Here is a 17,473-nt window from a genome sequence, read left to right as displayed (position 1 = left end):
AGAAAACATGCATGCTCGTTTGACTAAAACGTGACTGGAATGGAATAATAGCCATTAAACTTATTTTTTCTTTGTGATTTTTTTGCTCGCGCAAGCATACTTGAAAAAAGAGAACGAGAACGGTATTCTTTCTGTAAATATTTATGTATTTTATTCGATAAACCGAGGAGAAGAATTTATTCGTTGAAATGATAATCTCTAGTGAAAGCCGATATTTCATTATCTCGACGACTTATTTCGCGTTGCACCGCACTGCAGTGACAGAAATGAATGGTGAATAATTCCTAGTATCGTGCAGATAAAAATAAAACGTGCGGGAAAGTACCTTCGGGAAGCGCAGTCTTTCTGTGTCTTTCCTGAAGCGTAGACACGTCGTGCATAAGTTATGCGTTACACTGAACACTTCCTCCGTTTTTGGAATGAATGAATGAATCCATTAACGTTACGGAGTGTTTCGAGACAAGTGTTTGCGCAGACATTGAAAAATCAAATAATTTATATTTTTCGATTTAAATTAAGCGGCGGCGAAACAATTAACGCTTTCGATATAAAGCGTCAACGCGGCTGCACCTGGAAACGACTTCGTTTTGAGAACATGACACTGCACGACCATGAATTTCGCGTGGGAGTAGCGTGAGGTTAATGAATTTGATTGAATCACGGCCGTCTTTAGTCCTCGCGGTTCACCTTCCAGCCCCAGCATTGTCCAAAAGTGCGAATAATAGTCGCGATAATCGAGAATCGCATGTCACTTACCGGAACGCTGTGCATTGTTAAATGCGCTTTTCACTCGACCTGAATTAGACATCGCGGAATAAATACGGCAATTCGCGGCGTATATACTATTGATAAAAGAATTTATATGAAATGTTTTGTATTCGTGATACATAAATCTCCTAAATCAGTTGGTTACGCAAGCACGCAAGTTATATATTTTCAGGAGGCGATAAAAAGGTTTATGTGATCAAATTAAATTAGAAATTTGCGAATTTATTTTAAGGAAAAGAATAAAGAGATAGGTGTTATATTCACTATCTATTATATTTGAGATGTAGGAAATTAATTTGTAATTTGAAATTATTAAAAATATAATTCTTTGTGTATATACTGTTATAGATCGAAAAATTTCGAGTTTTGCCACAACTCCCTTGTAATGAAGCAATCTACTAGTTTTTTTCAGGATATTCTACAGATTGAACATAGACGTAGAAAAATTATTACAAAATGGTAACAACACAAATACCGTCAATTTCTATGCGAAAATTAGAACTCTACGTTTATGTAGAATCATTTTGTAATGGCATTTTTCTAATAATCTATTTTAAGTTCATTCTGTAAAGCAATGTTCTGAAGAAAATCAGATCAGAAAATAGATTAGCGGATTACTTGTTTAAAAGTCATTAAATCTCACGGCAAAACTTAAAATTTTCGGGCCTGTCTTCAATGACAAAGACTTTTATAATTTTTGTATTACAAACTAATTTTCTACATCTAAAATATTCGAAGCAAACTATCATCTAAATGCAGAAATGTATCCATTTATTCCTTTCTCTGAAATAAATTGGCAAATTCTGCCTCCAATTTAATTGATTAAATATAAACTCTATTACCCCCTTCAGAGAGCTTAATAGGTATATCTTTGTTTGTAAAATTCGGGCGAGTGGGTTTCTTCTGTATTAACATCTGAGTAATAAATTGTTGCAAACGAGATTTGCACAATCCGGTCATAATTTTATTATACAATCATTCACACTTGCGAGCGCAAGAAGTAATTAAAGTTCAAAGAAAAAATACGCGGTTAATAAAATAATTACCGACATTAATCTCACGGCGTGTGATTTATAATAGAATATGTCATGGTCAACATGCACGCACGTCTCTTACGTGAATGGTGTACTTAAAAAGAAGATATCAGCTATTTTTCTGCAATGTCAATGCGTGTAAGATAAAGTTAAAAATTGAGGACATTTATTTGCGTCTATTATAATGCATCGTAAGCTGCGTATTTATGAAGAGAAATTATTAACATACAATTATAGTTGTGTATGTATATATATATATGTGTGTGTAATCGGATATTTAAAGGTCAATGTGCAATGACAAAAATCAACGTCGCTTTAGGAATAAAAGGGTTGTTTAGATATTGAAAGTTCTAACGATTTTTGGCACACGTTTAATAGCTTAAGATGTTAGAGTGAATTAACATAAAAAATCTAGAATTTATGTTGAAATATAAAAATCTTTATATATCTCAAGACAAGAGAAGACAGAAGATATTAAAAGAAAGAAAAATGGATATAAAACTTGATGCAATTGAAGTCCATTGCAAAATAACATAAGAGCATATTTTTTCGCGATTATGCATACATGGATCATGTGCCTGTATATATGTGTATATATATTATATATATACACATACATATACATACATATGCACATATGTTATTTACAATTTTAAATTTACATAATCTCGTGTTATGGAAGCGTCGCATATACATACGCTAACCACTTATGCTCGTTAATCTATGTTTACAAAGATCGGACGCAATATCGCAATGAATATATTTTATATATTTTACAAAATAATAAAGATCTCAACAATATAGAGCGATGGAATATTATCCCAATTGGATGGCAAAAATTGAAGGCATTGAACATGAAAGTAGGGTCAATCGTTTCTATTGCAACATTTATTTCCATACTGTACAAACTGCTCCTTAACAGTTAGTCTTTATTCATAAGTTATTTCAATTATTACATACTGTATAAATGCAACATTGTAAAGATAAGAAAGTGTAATAATTTACAGAAGTTTTTTTGGAAGATATTGATGTAATTCAATAAGATAGCTAAAAGTGGTAAGTAAATTATCTTAAGGGATAACTAAATACTCTCACAATTTCTGTATTTATTGCACGTCAGTGCCATACCAGACTTAAATCCTATATAGAAACATCAATCTACTTTTATTCCAGTGTCTTCAATTCTTGGCAATAATTTCTTTCCCTCCCCTTTTTCTCACAGTTTCTTTACGAAACTTCGCTTCACATATATAGAAATGTACATGTGTGTGTTTATGTACTGTGTGTTATGCATGTGTGTGTTTTTATGCATGTATGTAATATGTGTATGTATATATATATATATATGTATATTTCTTAAGTATTTAACAAATTTATCTAGATTACACGTGTAGTTTAGGTAAGATCTTTTTCGAAAATATTTAATCAGTTTGCAGATACGCTATAGTCGCTACATATCTGTATTTTATGTATAGCGGACACAATCAAAGTATTCTTCTGCTCAGTATATGTTCAACATAACTGCAATGTATGATAGGAATCAATAATTGCAAAACATAGACACTTGATCAATATTATGTCAAGAGCCTAAAGATTTCTTCTCCAATTGCCGACAGTAATGAGTTATTGTCACCTTTACCTTCGATTACTAGATTTTCTGTCGCTCTCTGCAACAAAAAGCCATAAAATAATTTAATATACATTGCTAATCTTAGAAAGTTAACATTTTCATGCAAATTTCAACTAAATCAATGCAAACATAGTACTTATAGGAGATATTGAAGTATATATTTTTGCCTTATATTATGTTAATTAATATTCTAACTTTGGCCATCAAAAAATTATTTACTGTAGAGCAGAGCGATAATTTAACTTACATTATATTTTAATAAAAGGCACACATGATGTCCCTTCAGAGAATGACCGTATAAAGATGCAGTATCGTCAATTTGCTCCACGAGTGTGAGATTACATTTGCGGCAAATAATATTCAGAACCGTGTCAAAGTCCTGAGAAGGCATTACTTCTCTTCTAATCTTAGATACTAGTTGACCACTTTTGAGAAGTTCCGTGAGTATGTCCTTGTGAGAGAGATGCCCGACCATGAACTTGCTACATGACAAGGGCACGGTGAAATCGAGTTTTTCTTGTTGCGTTCCTTCTTTACTTTCAAACATGTACGTCAATGTACCCCTAAGTCTCTGAGCAAATGTCACGTCCGAGACTAGAACGGTGAACTCAGTTTCTTTACTAGATTGCAGAGGCAGTTGGAACGGCAGTTTTATTCCAAATTCATCTCCAGGCTAAAAGAACAAAATGACACATTACAAAATTATTTTTGTGAATTAAAGCGTAAATTCCAAATGTACATTAACTTACATTCCTAACTAATTTGAGTGACGATGTGTCTGGAACATCAAAGACTAATTCTTTTACTAGCGGCTGACCTATATTTGTAATGCAAATTGATACGATAACTTTACTTGAGTCGTCAGGGATCTGTCTCAGCTCATACCTCATGGAAAGGACCTTATTTTTGGCTAATTCTTCATAGGAGATATCTTGTTGTATTTTTTCAGTAATTGTGTTATATTCGATATTCATAATATCGTCCTTTATTTCCGGTAATATTTCTTTTGACGGAGTAGATATTCCAGCGGTTTCCTCATAATCCAATGACTTATTCTCCTTCTTATTTTTTGACTTTTTCGATTTTTTATGCTTTGCGTCTTCGTCGTTGGATTTTTTGTGTTTGTTTTGACTCTTCGACTTCTTGCGTTTATTATCTTTTTGTAATTCGCTGGATACCTCTATGTACTCTCCTACAGCAGAAGATTGCACTTTCTCCGGAGACGAATTAGTTTCTAACCACAAGTTAGGCTCCCTTTCGTTCATCACTTCGTTTTCCATGGCATTCTTAACTTTTTTTTTAGATTTTCTATGTCCCTATCAATTTAGAATGTATAAATTATCGAAAAATATTTTTAAAGACATGTAAATAAATTGAATAAATTCAAATTATAATATTTATTGATATAAAAAGAAATTTACCTTTTCCTTTTTATTTTCCTTTTCTTCAAGTTTTTTCGTTATTTTATTTTCAGTAACTCTATGTTCCAAGACAGGCAATCGTTCATCTTCTCGTAAAGGCATATCCAAATCGATATTTAAAGCTCTATGTGGATCATTTGAATCTACTAAATCATATTCATCACTATCACTTATTTCTGCACCCGGAGGTAGTTCACCAATTCCAGTATTTACTATTTGTAGTGGTAAACTATCATCCTTTTCATCCTCCTCCTCTGATGCAGATCTTTTATCTGAAAATATTCAACGTTAAGAATTTCAAAGGTTTAATAACATAATTAATGTAATATAAGATTTGTATACATAATAATTACTTTTATTTTTCTTTGACTTCTTCTTTTTTTCATGCTTTTTATGTCTTTTGTGACTGCTATCTATATCGCGACATCTGTGCGAGTTAGAAATCTTTAAAGAGATTGGGATGTCTAATTCCGTGACAGGAATGTTTTCAAAATCTTCATATGCGTTCGATGAATTGTGATATGATGTAGGAGTCTTAAATGAGCCTTTCAGATAATGAGGATTATTTTCTTGTTCTAGTTTTCTTGCTTCACGCCTCCTCTCGAGTTCTTCCAAGGATGGTTCATTCGAATCCCGTTTGGAAAATGAATTCGATTTCTCTGTCTTAATGAAAATATCATTCATGTCTAAATCCTCTGAATCTGAGCTCTCCGAAGGTGGATCATTTATCCAGGAATCCAAGTCTAAATTCTCAGGTATTGGAACCTGGAAGACATCATGAAATTTTTATGATAAAATATGTATAAATAATCTGCAGCACATATATATTAACTAATATGACATTTTATATTTTCTTACAATTTATATCAAAATAAAAAATATTTTTAAGTAAATGATACATGTATACAATACTACTAATTGATATTTACTTTTCTTTGAGCCTTTGGTGCAACTGGATTAAGTTCACCTTCAAATGTCTTGATTAATTCTTGCGCAAGACCAGAATTTTCTTTTAAACATTCTAATAATACTAATGCAGAACTTGATCTTTCCTGAACTTCCAAGTCGCCACTACAAACAAAAGCTGCTATTTTGTCTTTCAATCCGTAAATCTGTAAAGTGAAAGCTAATATTAGAACTAGAGATTTTATTTTAATTTCATACAAATATGTTTATTCTTAAAATATCACTAATTGCATGGTGCATATTTTGCTTGTTGCACGATAAAAATAATAAGATTTATTATTATTAAATAAAATATATATACAGCATAAATTATATATTTTATACCTTTTCCATAGTTTCAGTATCTTCCTCTTTTTCTGCTTTAGCAAATGTCGTTGCAGCTAGTTTTAATATATTATGAACGTAAACAGCCTGTATATGTCCTGGCAAACTAGAAGCTTGCGATCGCAACATAGACTGCAATGTTGCCAAAGGATTTTCCAATTCACTATTAATTTAACAGATCATTAAATGTTATTATATATTAATTAGATTAATACTTAATATGTATAAAATTCTTAATACCTAGAGAATTCTCCACAAATCCATGCTGCTGCATATAAAACTTCGGACATTGTTGCCCTTGGCTGGCCGGTTAAAAGATACGAATTCTCAAGCAATAAGGCACATTGTTGAACCGCGTATTTTCGGATAGCTTGTACACGAATTGCTACATCAAGTAATTGAGTTGCTACTAATGGTCCGTGCTTGGTGCCTTCCATTCGCGTAAGTTCCACTAATACAGATATGTACCTGTGCATATGTGAAGTTTGCTATAATTTATCCTAGATGACCCGGATAATAAGATTTATATGAAAATATATTATATTTACCACTCAAAGTAGGTAATGAAGTGATAGTTATTTTGTGAGCAAATTTGAATGATCTTTGAGAGTAATTCATCGCGATACATAGTGCCTTCGGCTTTATCCATATGTACCATTAATTTCTTAACTATTTCCATTAGGTTCTTCTTGGAAACCATTCCATACAACAAATCCAAGGCACGCAGTCTTATAGTTTCATCTTTGTCATCAAGACATTGCATAATTAGATCTTTATGAGATTGCACACTCTTCGGATGATTTCTCAATATTTTCGACATCGCCAACAATCCCAGATATTTCAAGTTTTGATCAGAGTCTTCTATTAATATTCTCAATTTTTGAACACACAACTGTATCGAATCAGAATGACTTGGCATACCAGATGAGATAGAAATCAATACAGCAATTACTGTATTGATACATTCGTACAGTAAAGACATTGCAGATGTACTAGAAATAAAATTACTACTAAAACAATCAATTATTATGTTATAAATTATACCAAGAAATAATTTATTCGTAAGGAAGAAAATAACAAGATATTATACAGTGTAAAATATTATGTATGTTACAAGATATAAATAAAAAATAAGGTAAACGTTAAAGAGCTAAACTAAAATATAAAACTAAGTAAGCAATGATAACATTACAAACGCGATAATTAATAGATACTTTCAAAATATATTAGAATACCTGTGTATCAAATTGGTAAGGGGTTCAATTAACTTTCTGCCAAGCCTAGGTTCTAGAGGTGTCAATGCTCCAAACTGAAAATAATATCATATTGCCTTCTAAGATGTACTTAATAATTTTTTTTGTACAGAGGAGTAGCTTAATTCTTATTTTATGAATAGATGAAATATGTATAATAGAAATATATGAAAAACAATATAAATGATTCTATTAAATAATAATATTATAATGGCTCAATAATAATAAATAAACATAAACCAATAATAAGAGCTATGAGCCAATAAATTTATTAGTTCGTAACCCTTATTATTGGTTTATGTTTATAAATGATTCTACGAAATACGTTCTGGGATACCGTTCTATACTACCAATAATATTATTGCAAGAAATAAACATTTGTATCTACAATTATTTAAAACAATGAATAATGTATAAAACCTTGAAATTAGATCAATTAATGGTTGAGTAAGTTGTCGACCCAGCTTTGGTTCGATCAGGATTATAGTTGAGAACTGAGTGTGAGAAATAAAATCAACATAACTTACAATAAAAAAAAAGATGTATATGTGCAAAATTTATAATTAATAATATTAAAAAATAGTTATGGATGTAAAGTTTTTTTTTAAAAGTGAAAGAAACATAAAGAAATACCATTTATCTCTTAAAAATCTAATACAACGGCAACACTCACCAATTTGATAATTTTAATGAGCATCCAATTGTTCGTAGAAGTTGTCATCAATTTAAAGAAAACAGGCGCTAAACTCAGGTAATTCTTTGGATTTTTTCTGGCCAATTCGCAAACTACATTTACCGCTGCACTTTGAACACCACTGTCTGGATCTTCAAGCTTTTCCTTCAACCTAGGGAAAGCAGGCCTCAGGGCCTCAGGGAACCGCAGAAATACTTTATACATCATTAAAACTGCCTTCTTGCGCAAGTATGGCTTTGTAGAAGTCAATAATGTCATTATATCATGAACCAAGTCACGTGCTAAATCTGAACTTATAAAGCAAGACAAACCGCTCAGTGCTAAACCAGCGTCATATTGATTTTGGCTATTTAAATCTTTACGAATCATATTTGTTGTTAGCATCAGTAGCTATAACAAAAAAATATTAATAAATTACGAGATGATTATTTTTCTATAAACTTAATAATTTAGTAATTTGCTAAGTTACATTTTAAATATTGTGTAGTATAGATATACGTAAATAAATATATATACAATTTTCCTTAATAATCTATTACATATTTTATTTGATGTATTTAATTTCGTATTTAAATTTATAGTAAAAGCAAGTAAACATATATAATTAAAATGTGTATACGGGATGATCTTTAGGAATACTAAAAGATTTTAAAACACGATTCTTTACATTAATTCAAGATGGAAACTTTATATTAACCTTATGTCGGAAACGGCTTAGTTTCAAAGATATAGAATATCAAAGTTGAAAGAAAAAATTCATTTTTTCCAAAACTGAAAACTATCTAAGTTATTTTTCATTAAACATATAAAATTCGATTTTCGATCAAATAAGGCAAATGGTTTTCAAAATTTTTGAAAAACACGAAATTTTAAAACATATTTATGATTCATTTTGTATCTTGTAATATTTGTTACATATCCTGTATGTAACAAATATTGTACATGTTACAGGTAAAGTCCACCATAGTGGATAGTGTCGGCATTGTCCAAGTTGCCTGCTGTATAATGTCAGCATTGTCCAGCCCACTTGTATTGGACAATGTTGATACAGCTTGGGCAATGCCGACACTGTCCACTTGTGGACTTTAGGTCTGTTTTCTGTGACTGAACTAGTGTACACTTTTGGAACTTAAAGTGAGATAGATGTATATTTGATACTTCGAAAACGAGAAAAAGAGTTCTAGTGCAGTCTAGTGTAGGAATAGAAAACAGGGTCTTTGTCCATACACACACACACACACATACACACATATATGTATAGAGAGAGAGAGAGAGATCAAGTATATATATATATATACACCTAGAAAATGTATATAAAATATTCATGCAAGTGGTCTCAATAAATAAAAATATATATAAGACATATATAGGATGAGTTATCAGTACATTTGATAAATTGTTTGATAAGTATATATTATTATACGACAATGGATTTTACCTCCGTTTCCGCATGAAAACTTTGACTGGCAGCAAGATAACCAATTCGCTTGTGAGTGAACTTTGTCGATGACATTACTTCTATTATGTTAAAGCCAGCCCAACTGATGTCATACCCCAACATTTGGAGCTGAAGATAGTAAGTATAAATTAAAATCAATAATGCTTGGAACAAATTGAACTGAACTGAATTAAATTAACTCGTGATAAATCGATTGTAAAAATTGTATCAAGTTGATCCCGGTATCTGTCAAAATTTACATATGTTAGAGACTTACATATGTCAACTTGGCCACGGCGTTGGCTTTGACTGCCACATTGTCTTGCCGCAACTCCTGCTTAATCTCCTCGATACATTGCGCAATGTATTTCGCCTGGTACAGAAAAGAGGAGTAAAGTATCCAAAGAACTGTTGCAAAAACAGATAGAGCGAGCAGGGGAAAACTAGGTTAGGTTTAGACTAAAGGATAAGACAGGAAATATATATCATGAAACACACACGGGAATCACCTCGTTTTCTTTATTGTTCCTGATTCCGCGCACCAGATCCGTCAAATTCTTGTCGAACATCCGCTCGAAGTTCCCCTTTACCTTGCGGAGTGCCATGGTCGCATTAAAAAAAAAAATATTAAATGCCGTATGCGCTCGCACTACACCGCTCAGGGAACTTCCTCGCGCATCGGCCGTACGTTTCGACTCGACCAGACGACACGTGGCCCTGATACCATTACAGTTAACCGTAAATCCGTATAAATTCCAGTCCTATATTCACATTTTTTGACAGACAGGTGGACGAGCAAGAGAGAGAGAGCGAGATACTAGGGAATCATACCTAAGTGAGAAATGTCAAGAGGGTAGACCGAGGGGCAGACAAACTGAGTTATCTGTATCTTCGTCCAATAGCTGTGTTTAGCAGAGAAAGCAGCTTTGCAACTGTGTAAAATTCCTTAATATGATTGGCCTTGCTCTTAGTTTCTCACTGAATCTAAATATATAAACCAATCATATTAACGAATTTTACAATAGTTGTAAAGCTGTTTTCTCTACTAAACGCAACCATTGGGTATGTATATACATATGTATTTATTATTTCTTATCATTTTAATACGTATATTTTAAATATACATTTTATGTATATATTTTTAAATGTATTTTTAAAAAATTAAAAATATTATACGAAAAAAACAATCGATTTAAGAAAAGTAATTCTAGCTATTTTTCAATTGTATATTAATATCTTTTCAAGATGCTTACATTATTAAATTGCTTGATTAATCAGTTCTTCTATTATAAAATAAAAAGAAGTAAAAATAAATTATTTGGAAGAGGTAAATATATTTAATAGTATCATGCATTAGGGCGCATTCATATTAGAGACGGAAAAGCAGAATGCAGAAAAAAAGAAAATCATTTATAGGGATTGTGCATAATGGAAGAAATATTAGGAATAGGAATAAATATTAATATTTCAACCTTAGAAATCGCCGGTTACACCAAAATATACGGTTTCTGATAGAATGAAATCTTAATATAATTGTTTGTTTCTATTCCTAATTACTGGTCCATTGTGCCAAAGCTTTTATATTATACTATTATATTGCAGTACAGTAGAAAAACTTTTATTTATAATATGTACACTATATATATGTGTGTGTGTGCGTGTATTATCATAGCAAAATTTAATTGTTGTCGGGAAAAGACTTAATTGTTTACATTAAAATTTTTTTAAAATTAAGTTAAATTATTGTTTTCTAAAATAAAAAGCTATTATCGATATAATATAATCCCAATTATGTATTTGTAGTTTAAATATGTGAATATAAATAAGTATTACATAATGATATAAAAAAAAATACTTTATCAGAGAACGTGCCGTATGTTGTAAAAACGTTCTCAGGACGTTTCTCAGACAAAGTGTACTATGGTTGCATTCGAGGAGCGCGCTATTAGCGCTATTGTGTCCTCTATCTTTGTTTTACGTTTAATAAACAATGAAGATAGAATGATACAAGTAGCACTAATAGTGCTCCCCGAATGCACCCTATATGTCCCGAGATCGTACATCTTTAGGACATAGGCCGGTATTCATAGTCAGATCTTAAGACTGTCTTAAGTTCAGCCTTGAGGTATCATGAACCAATCAGAGAGCCGCATTAGCGTCTTAAGACATTACTTAAAACGGTCTTGAAATAAGAACCGACTATGAATATCGGCCATAGAACGTCTTTAGAACATCTTTTGAACATCTTTTGGAAGTCTATGCCATATGGGATGGATACTTTACAAACATAATTGAGTTTAATATAATATAATATCGATATATCTAATAACTCGAGTTTTTAAAATTATGTGGAAAATGATGGACAATTTTTTATGAGATATATACCAATATATATATCAACCAATCAGATATGATTGTCGTGCTCCTCATATGACGCATGCGCATGAGTTCTGTGTTTCTTTCGGAGGCCATTTATTTCATAGCATCATAGGAGCTGTTCTTATCAGTTCTTATATAGATATAGGCGCGTATTGCATGCTAACTTCATTAGGCGACAGACATATATGTATGTATATACGTTTCGTCTCCGCTGTATTGTAGAGATGGTTTAGAAAGAGATGGCGAGTCGCTGACCAATTAATCGAAGTCTCCGATATAACCGATTTTTGCACTCACACGTATGTGCACTCTCACGCTCTCGGCTCTTCTTTTGTTTGTATTGACCCACCCACACTTTGGGACCTTCGGGTGTTCATCTCAGATTGCTCTCAACTTTCGCAGCCCCGCCGATCGCCGATCGGAGCGAGCTGAGACAAAGGCCGAGCGGAGTCGAGGACGGAATTCGGAGTGTCCGGAATCTCCACGAATCGACGGATCGATTATGGAGCGACGCGCATCGCGCCTCCATTCGATGCGAAGCCGTCGTGAGCGCGCAGCACTCTGAACAGCTCTGAAAAGAAAAGCCAAAAGCGCCGTTCAGCAGCAAGAGATTCGAAGACTGAAGAGATTGAGAGCAGTGCATCGCGTCCACTGGGCGTCACTGTCATAGTGCAGCATCGGGGGTGGCACGACGCATGAACGCGCCCCGCATCGAGAAGTTGAGAACCGCTCCGGTATTTGTATATTTAATTCCTTATCTCTCTCTCCCGGTACGCGCACGGAATTCGCGCGACGTAGGGAATGGAATGTCTCTCGCGGCGTCACATGTCGGTATCTTGTTTCGCATGGCTGCGCCCGGTTACGAGATCCGATCCCGCAGGACTCTCGTCATGAGATATATTAAATTGCCTCGTAGATTGCTCACCATGCCATGCGAAAGCGTTCGTCAACGTACTATGCGATGTTAATGTAACATATTGCAACGATGCCGTCTGTACTTTGTTTGCGTTATTGTTACTAGACGACGAAACTTCTGTTTTATCTTTTATACATGTATGGGCTCGTCAGAACTTAATATTTATAATTATAATTATATCTGATAATCGTTTGATTAAAATTATATTCTGCAAAGAAGAACGCCTTGTTTATTTTTTGTTGCATACTTTTTTTTTATCTTACAGGTAACTTGTCACAGGTGAACGTTTCATCCTCGACGGAACAATGACTTCGGATTACTTTACTTTACCAGTTAATATGGACAGAGTATGCAGGATCTGTCTTCAAGAGGGTACCAATTTGTCATCAATTTTCTCCTCTACACAAGAAGTGAACAATCTCACGGGTCTTTCTCAAAAAATACAAGTCTGTGGTTCCATCGAGATAGACGAGCAGGATGGATTACCTTCCCTGATATGTAACGACTGCATTTACAAGGCCAGCGTCGCCCATGAGTTCAGACAACAGTGTCAATACTCTGACGCAAGATTACGCATGTACTACAATAAGCCTGTCAAATCTATTAAGTCCACCATGGTAAAAACATCAAGTCTTCTCAAGTTATATTTGCCTACGTATGAAAATACATGATAGTTTATGTGATTTTTCAGGATTTGCAGGATTCTTATACACAGACAGATCTACAAACGAGATTTGTACAGTCAAAAAAGTCAGACCACTTTCAAGAGGATTATTTTAAGGAAGACATGCAAGTAGTTGCAAGTACACAAGAGTACATTCAAACCACTGATTCATTTCCCAGAGTCAATCTGAACACCAATCAAATTCAAATACCAGATGAAAAGTTATTCATCTGTTCTATCGGATTTGAAGGAAGTAAAGAAGAGGTGAAGGATTCTTGCATATCAGAGAGTGAGGTTCATCAAATGACAATAGTACAGGAAGATGCACAGGATACTAACATTATCAATTTACAAAACAAGGATGACGAAATTAAGGAAGCCGATCAGTATGCGGAAAAGAATAATACAGTCCAAGAGGAGCAATTCGTGAATGAAAGTTTATCCAATGATAATATAGAAGAAGAGGAAAACATCCTGCAGAAACGTACATCAGCGAGAAAAACAAAATCTGCTAAAACGTACAGCGACGACGAGGTCGTTGACAATTATTACGAACCGAGTAGTGACAGCCAAGATTCAGTGGAGTCAAAGTTTAAGTGTAAGATCTGTTCCAAACAATATGCAACACAGAAGGGTCTGAAGAAGCATGCGTTGGTCCACGAAAAGAAGTATAAGTGTGATATTTGTTTAAAAATGTTTTACAAGCAGGAAAACATGGAGAATCATCAGAAGATTCATGCATCGAAACCGCATGCGTGTCAGCTTTGTCATGCGTCCTTCTCAAAGTCTCAGAGTCTCGTGAGGCACTTGAAGTCACATACAGAGAAAGTAAACGATATGATTAAGCAGATCAACACAAGCGAGCGAAAGGATAATAAAGAACCGAAGAAAGAATTCAAGAGCGAAGATGATACCGACGACGAGACTGGACCTGCGAATGAAGCGGACGAATTCGAGAATGCGCCAGAGTTGTACAAATGTGAGATTTGCAATCAGTATTGCTCATCCTTGAAGAATCTAAGAAGACATGCTCTCGTGCATGGCGACAAGAAGTATTCTTGTACCGTATGTAAGAAATGGTTCTTCAGGCCAGATACGTTGAAGAAACACGCGGAGAAGCACGGGCACGGGCTGTTGGATAATTTGATGGATGATAATAAACTGTACGATTCGGATGATGACGATATGCCGAGCAACAACACGATGGATCCTCCGCCGGAGAGTGAAAACGTTAAGAAAGAGGAGAGCGACGAGGAAGGAACCGGAGAATACAAATGCCAACACTGCGACAAGGTCATGGCCACTAAGAAAGGTCTGCGACGGCACGTATCGATGCACAAGCCTAAGGCCGAGCCGGTTACTTGCGAGATTTGTAGGAAAGTCTGTGCAAGTCAGGCTCGTCTCGTTCTCCATCAGAGAACCCATAAACCGAAAGAGAAGGTACTGCGCGAGTACCTGTGTCACATCTGCAGTAAGGTGTATCCGAGCAATTCGTCCCTCACCTACCACATGCGAACTCACACCGGCATTAAGCCACATGTGTGCAAGACATGTAACAGCGGCTTTACGACCACGACAAGTCTGGCGAATCACATTCGTATTCACACGGGCGACAAGCCGTTTGTGTGTCACGTATGTAGCGCTGCATTCGCTGTGAGCTCGGCTTTTCGCAGACATTTAACCCGACATACGGGTGAGGCAAATTACTTATGTAAAACCTGCGGTAAGGCTTTCAAGAGGCTCAGCACGTTAAAGGAGCACACGTACACTCATTCTGGTGAGAAACCGTACGTATGCAAGACGTGCGGCGCCGCGTACAGCCACAGTGGCAGCCTCTTTGCACACCAGAAGCGTTGTCGCGCCCAATACGGCGAGATGATTGTTGATGATCACAATCATCATCACATACCGCATACAATCACTCATATCCACGTAAATATGAATAACGTCAATAACGGGCAAGCAGTGCGACCGGTCGCTATGATAGGTCAAATGTTCTAAAAACAAAGTGGTGTCACAGATTACAAGCGTTATCTGCGATGAGTGTTGTGTATAAGTTGTTGTGTGCAGCTGTAACTCCTATATACGAAATGCGTGTAACATAAGCTGCACGCCGTCTCTATAAATGTACATACAACTCATTTTTCACAATGAAAAATGTTCCTTGAATATACTCTGCGCTCGAAGATTCTAATTCTTTACTTTTAAAAACACGTAAATAAATATCTGTGGTGTAATAAAATAAAACGTACTCATGTTTATACGAGGGTAAAAGAGTTTTCAAAATGGAATAATTACTATTATTAAAATTGCGAACTATTTTTTTATTATTTGATATCATAGGTATGAATATTTGTGGATTTTACATGTTTCAACATTGTATATATATATATATATATACACATATATATTTTTGTATGTTCATATATCCAGATCTTGTTATACCACATATTACATGATAGTTGTTTGCGTGTTGTGTTATTTTAAAAGGGAATGATTTTTTTCGTATATATAGTTGAGTTTTATTTTTTCTCTCGTCAGTAGAATTATTTATCCGATATTATTTATCAAAGTTTTTTGAGAATTAAATCAATAAATGAATGAAGATAAAAGAGAATTCGAAGTCGATTCATTCTTAATGTTAATAAAAAAATATAGAAACGCATTAGTATCTGCAGACATTCGTAAACGTAATTATTAATTTTTTTGTTTTTAGAGTATATCTTAAAAAATTTGGTAATTTATGCAGAAATAATAGCGCTATAAATGTAATATCAGGTATACAATTTCTGGGCTGTAACTATCGTGTAAATGATAATCGAATGAAAGACATTGATACAATCTACTCATTTAATAAACTTAATTGGCATACCACTTTGATCAAAAAATTCCCGGAATTACCACCAGGTGATGCTCTAAGTCAGCTGATTTGAGTTCTGTTTTTTTGGTTAGGTTGCCACATCTATCATTGACATTTCCACCAAATTTTATCGCCACAGCTTGACATTTGTAAAAGTTACGCCGTCTTGAGTACATCTACCTCTGCACGTGTTTTCGATTTTTTACAATTTTAAAAATGGAGTTGAATTTGCAACGAGTTCGTATTAAATTTTGCGTTAAAAATGGATCCAATGGTGCGAAAACCTTGGAAATGTTGGGAAACTGTTTCAGCAGTGATGCTCTAAAGAAAACAACCGTTTACGAGTGGCATGAACGCTTCAGAAGTGGTCGTGAATCCGTCGAGGATGACGAACGCAGTGGCAGGCCGTCGACATCGAAAACCGACGATTACATCAATAAATTGAGAGAAATGTTGATCAATAACCGCAAATTAACTATCAGAGAGCTGGCAGAGGACTTAAACATTGCTTATGGATCCGTTCAGGACATTGTAGTTAATGATTTGGGTTTGCGCCGGTGTTGCTGCAAAGCTGGTCCCGAAGGAACTAAATTTCATGCATAAAAAGGGACTGCGTTGACATCGCCAAAGACATGATTTCCAAGGCTGAATCCGACCCAACATTCATCAAACGCATCATTACTGGAGACGAGACGTGGGTTTATGAGTATGACACCCAATCCAGACATCAAGCGAGTGAATGGAGAGCTCCAAATGAGCCAAGACCAAAAAAACCACGTCGTTTTCAGTCGAAAAAGAAAGTGATGCTCTCGGTTTTTATGGATTACAACGGTATTGTACAGCACGAATTTTTGCCAGAAGATCAGACAGTTAATAAAGAGTATTATTTGGGCGTTATGAGACGTTTGCGGCAATTCGCCAAAAAAGAAAGGATTTGTGGGCAAACAATTCATGGATTTTGCACCATGATAACGCACCGTCGCACAGTGCTATCATTATCCGTGAATTTTTGACCAAGAACAAAACAAATACCATCCAACAGCTATCGAATTCACCCGATATGGCTCCCTGCGATTTTTTTATGTTCGATCGAGTCAAAAAACCACTATGGGAAACGCGTTTTAAC

The 17,473-nt window shown here is 34.5% G+C and overlaps 3 protein-coding genes across 6 annotated transcripts; 2 read left to right on the top strand and 1 right to left on the bottom strand.

Annotated features, from left to right (window-relative positions):
- Window positions 1-3,154: 3,154 nt before the first annotated feature.
- On the bottom strand, window positions 3,155-10,343 carry garnet (adaptor-related protein complex 3, delta 1 subunit-like garnet). 2 transcript variants are annotated; one of them, XM_018445006.1, is made up of 14 exons: window positions 10,029-10,343; window positions 9,806-9,901; window positions 9,529-9,657; window positions 8,070-8,480; window positions 7,379-7,452; window positions 6,692-7,135; window positions 6,384-6,611; window positions 6,144-6,306; window positions 5,783-5,965; window positions 5,207-5,618; window positions 4,854-5,125; window positions 4,182-4,748; window positions 3,680-4,105; window positions 3,155-3,469 (listed from the first exon to the last, which is right to left on the bottom strand). In XM_018445006.1, exons 1-14 carry the CDS (start codon window positions 10,131-10,133, stop codon window positions 3,377-3,379), a joined length of 3,603 nt encoding a protein of 1,200 aa, XP_018300508.1. In that variant the 5' UTR covers window positions 10,134-10,343; the 3' UTR covers window positions 3,155-3,376. The 2 variants fall into 2 exon arrangements, with proteins under 2 accessions (XP_018300508.1, XP_018300509.1); XM_018445007.1 differs by having other exon boundaries at window positions 10,038-10,343.
- A 1,688-nt stretch (window positions 10,344-12,031) lies between these two features.
- LOC108720853 (zinc finger protein 271) lies at window positions 12,032-15,696 on the top strand. 3 transcript variants are annotated; one of them, XM_018445098.1, is made up of 4 exons: window positions 12,032-12,206; window positions 12,310-12,641; window positions 13,089-13,440; window positions 13,515-15,696. In XM_018445098.1, exons 3-4 carry the CDS (start codon window positions 13,129-13,131, stop codon window positions 15,486-15,488), a joined length of 2,286 nt encoding a protein of 761 aa, XP_018300600.1. In that variant the 5' UTR covers window positions 12,032-12,206; window positions 12,310-12,641; window positions 13,089-13,128; the 3' UTR covers window positions 15,489-15,696. The 3 variants fall into 3 exon arrangements, with proteins under 3 accessions (XP_018300600.1, XP_018300599.1, XP_018300598.1); XM_018445097.1 differs by having other exon boundaries at window positions 12,032-12,641; window positions 13,103-13,440; XM_018445096.1 differs by having other exon boundaries at window positions 12,032-12,897.
- Window positions 15,697-16,563: 867 nt separating this feature from the next.
- On the top strand, window positions 16,564-16,950 carry LOC108720649 (putative uncharacterized protein FLJ37770). Its single transcript, XM_018444771.1, has one exon. The coding sequence runs from the start codon at window positions 16,564-16,566 to the stop codon at window positions 16,948-16,950; it is 387 nt and encodes a 128-aa protein (XP_018300273.1).
- Window positions 16,951-17,473: the final 523 nt, after the last annotated feature.

Source organism: Mycetomoellerius zeteki, unplaced genomic scaffold (genome assembly GCF_001594055.1).
Source record: "Mycetomoellerius zeteki isolate Tzet28-1 unplaced genomic scaffold, Tzet1.0 scaffold155, whole genome shotgun sequence".
NCBI classification, from domain to species: domain Eukaryota; kingdom Metazoa; phylum Arthropoda; class Insecta; order Hymenoptera; family Formicidae; genus Mycetomoellerius; species Mycetomoellerius zeteki.
This window is presented reverse-complemented; position numbering and strand designations above follow the sequence as displayed.

Excerpts from the sequence above, each read along its gene's own strand:
- garnet (XM_018445006.1), bottom strand. The coding sequence starts at position 10,133 with ATGGCACTCCGCAAGGTAAAGGGGAACTTCGAGCGGATGTTCGACAAG. Across the intron at positions 6,307-6,383 it reads ATTTGTGGAGAATTCTCTAG|TGAATTGGAAAATCCTTTGG; the intron begins GTATTAAGAATT and ends TTAAATTAATAG. Across the intron at positions 5,966-6,143 it reads ATACTGAAACTATGGAAAAG|ATTTACGGATTGAAAGACAA; the intron begins GTATAAAATATA and ends TTCACTTTACAG.
- LOC108720853 (XM_018445098.1), top strand. The coding sequence starts at position 13,129 with ATGACTTCGGATTACTTTACTTTACCAGTTAATATGGACAGAGTATGC. Across the intron at positions 13,441-13,514 it reads AATCTATTAAGTCCACCATG|GATTTGCAGGATTCTTATAC; the intron begins GTAAAAACATCA and ends GTGATTTTTCAG.
- LOC108720649 (XM_018444771.1), top strand. The coding sequence starts at position 16,564 with ATGGAGTTGAATTTGCAACGAGTTCGTATTAAATTTTGCGTTAAAAAT.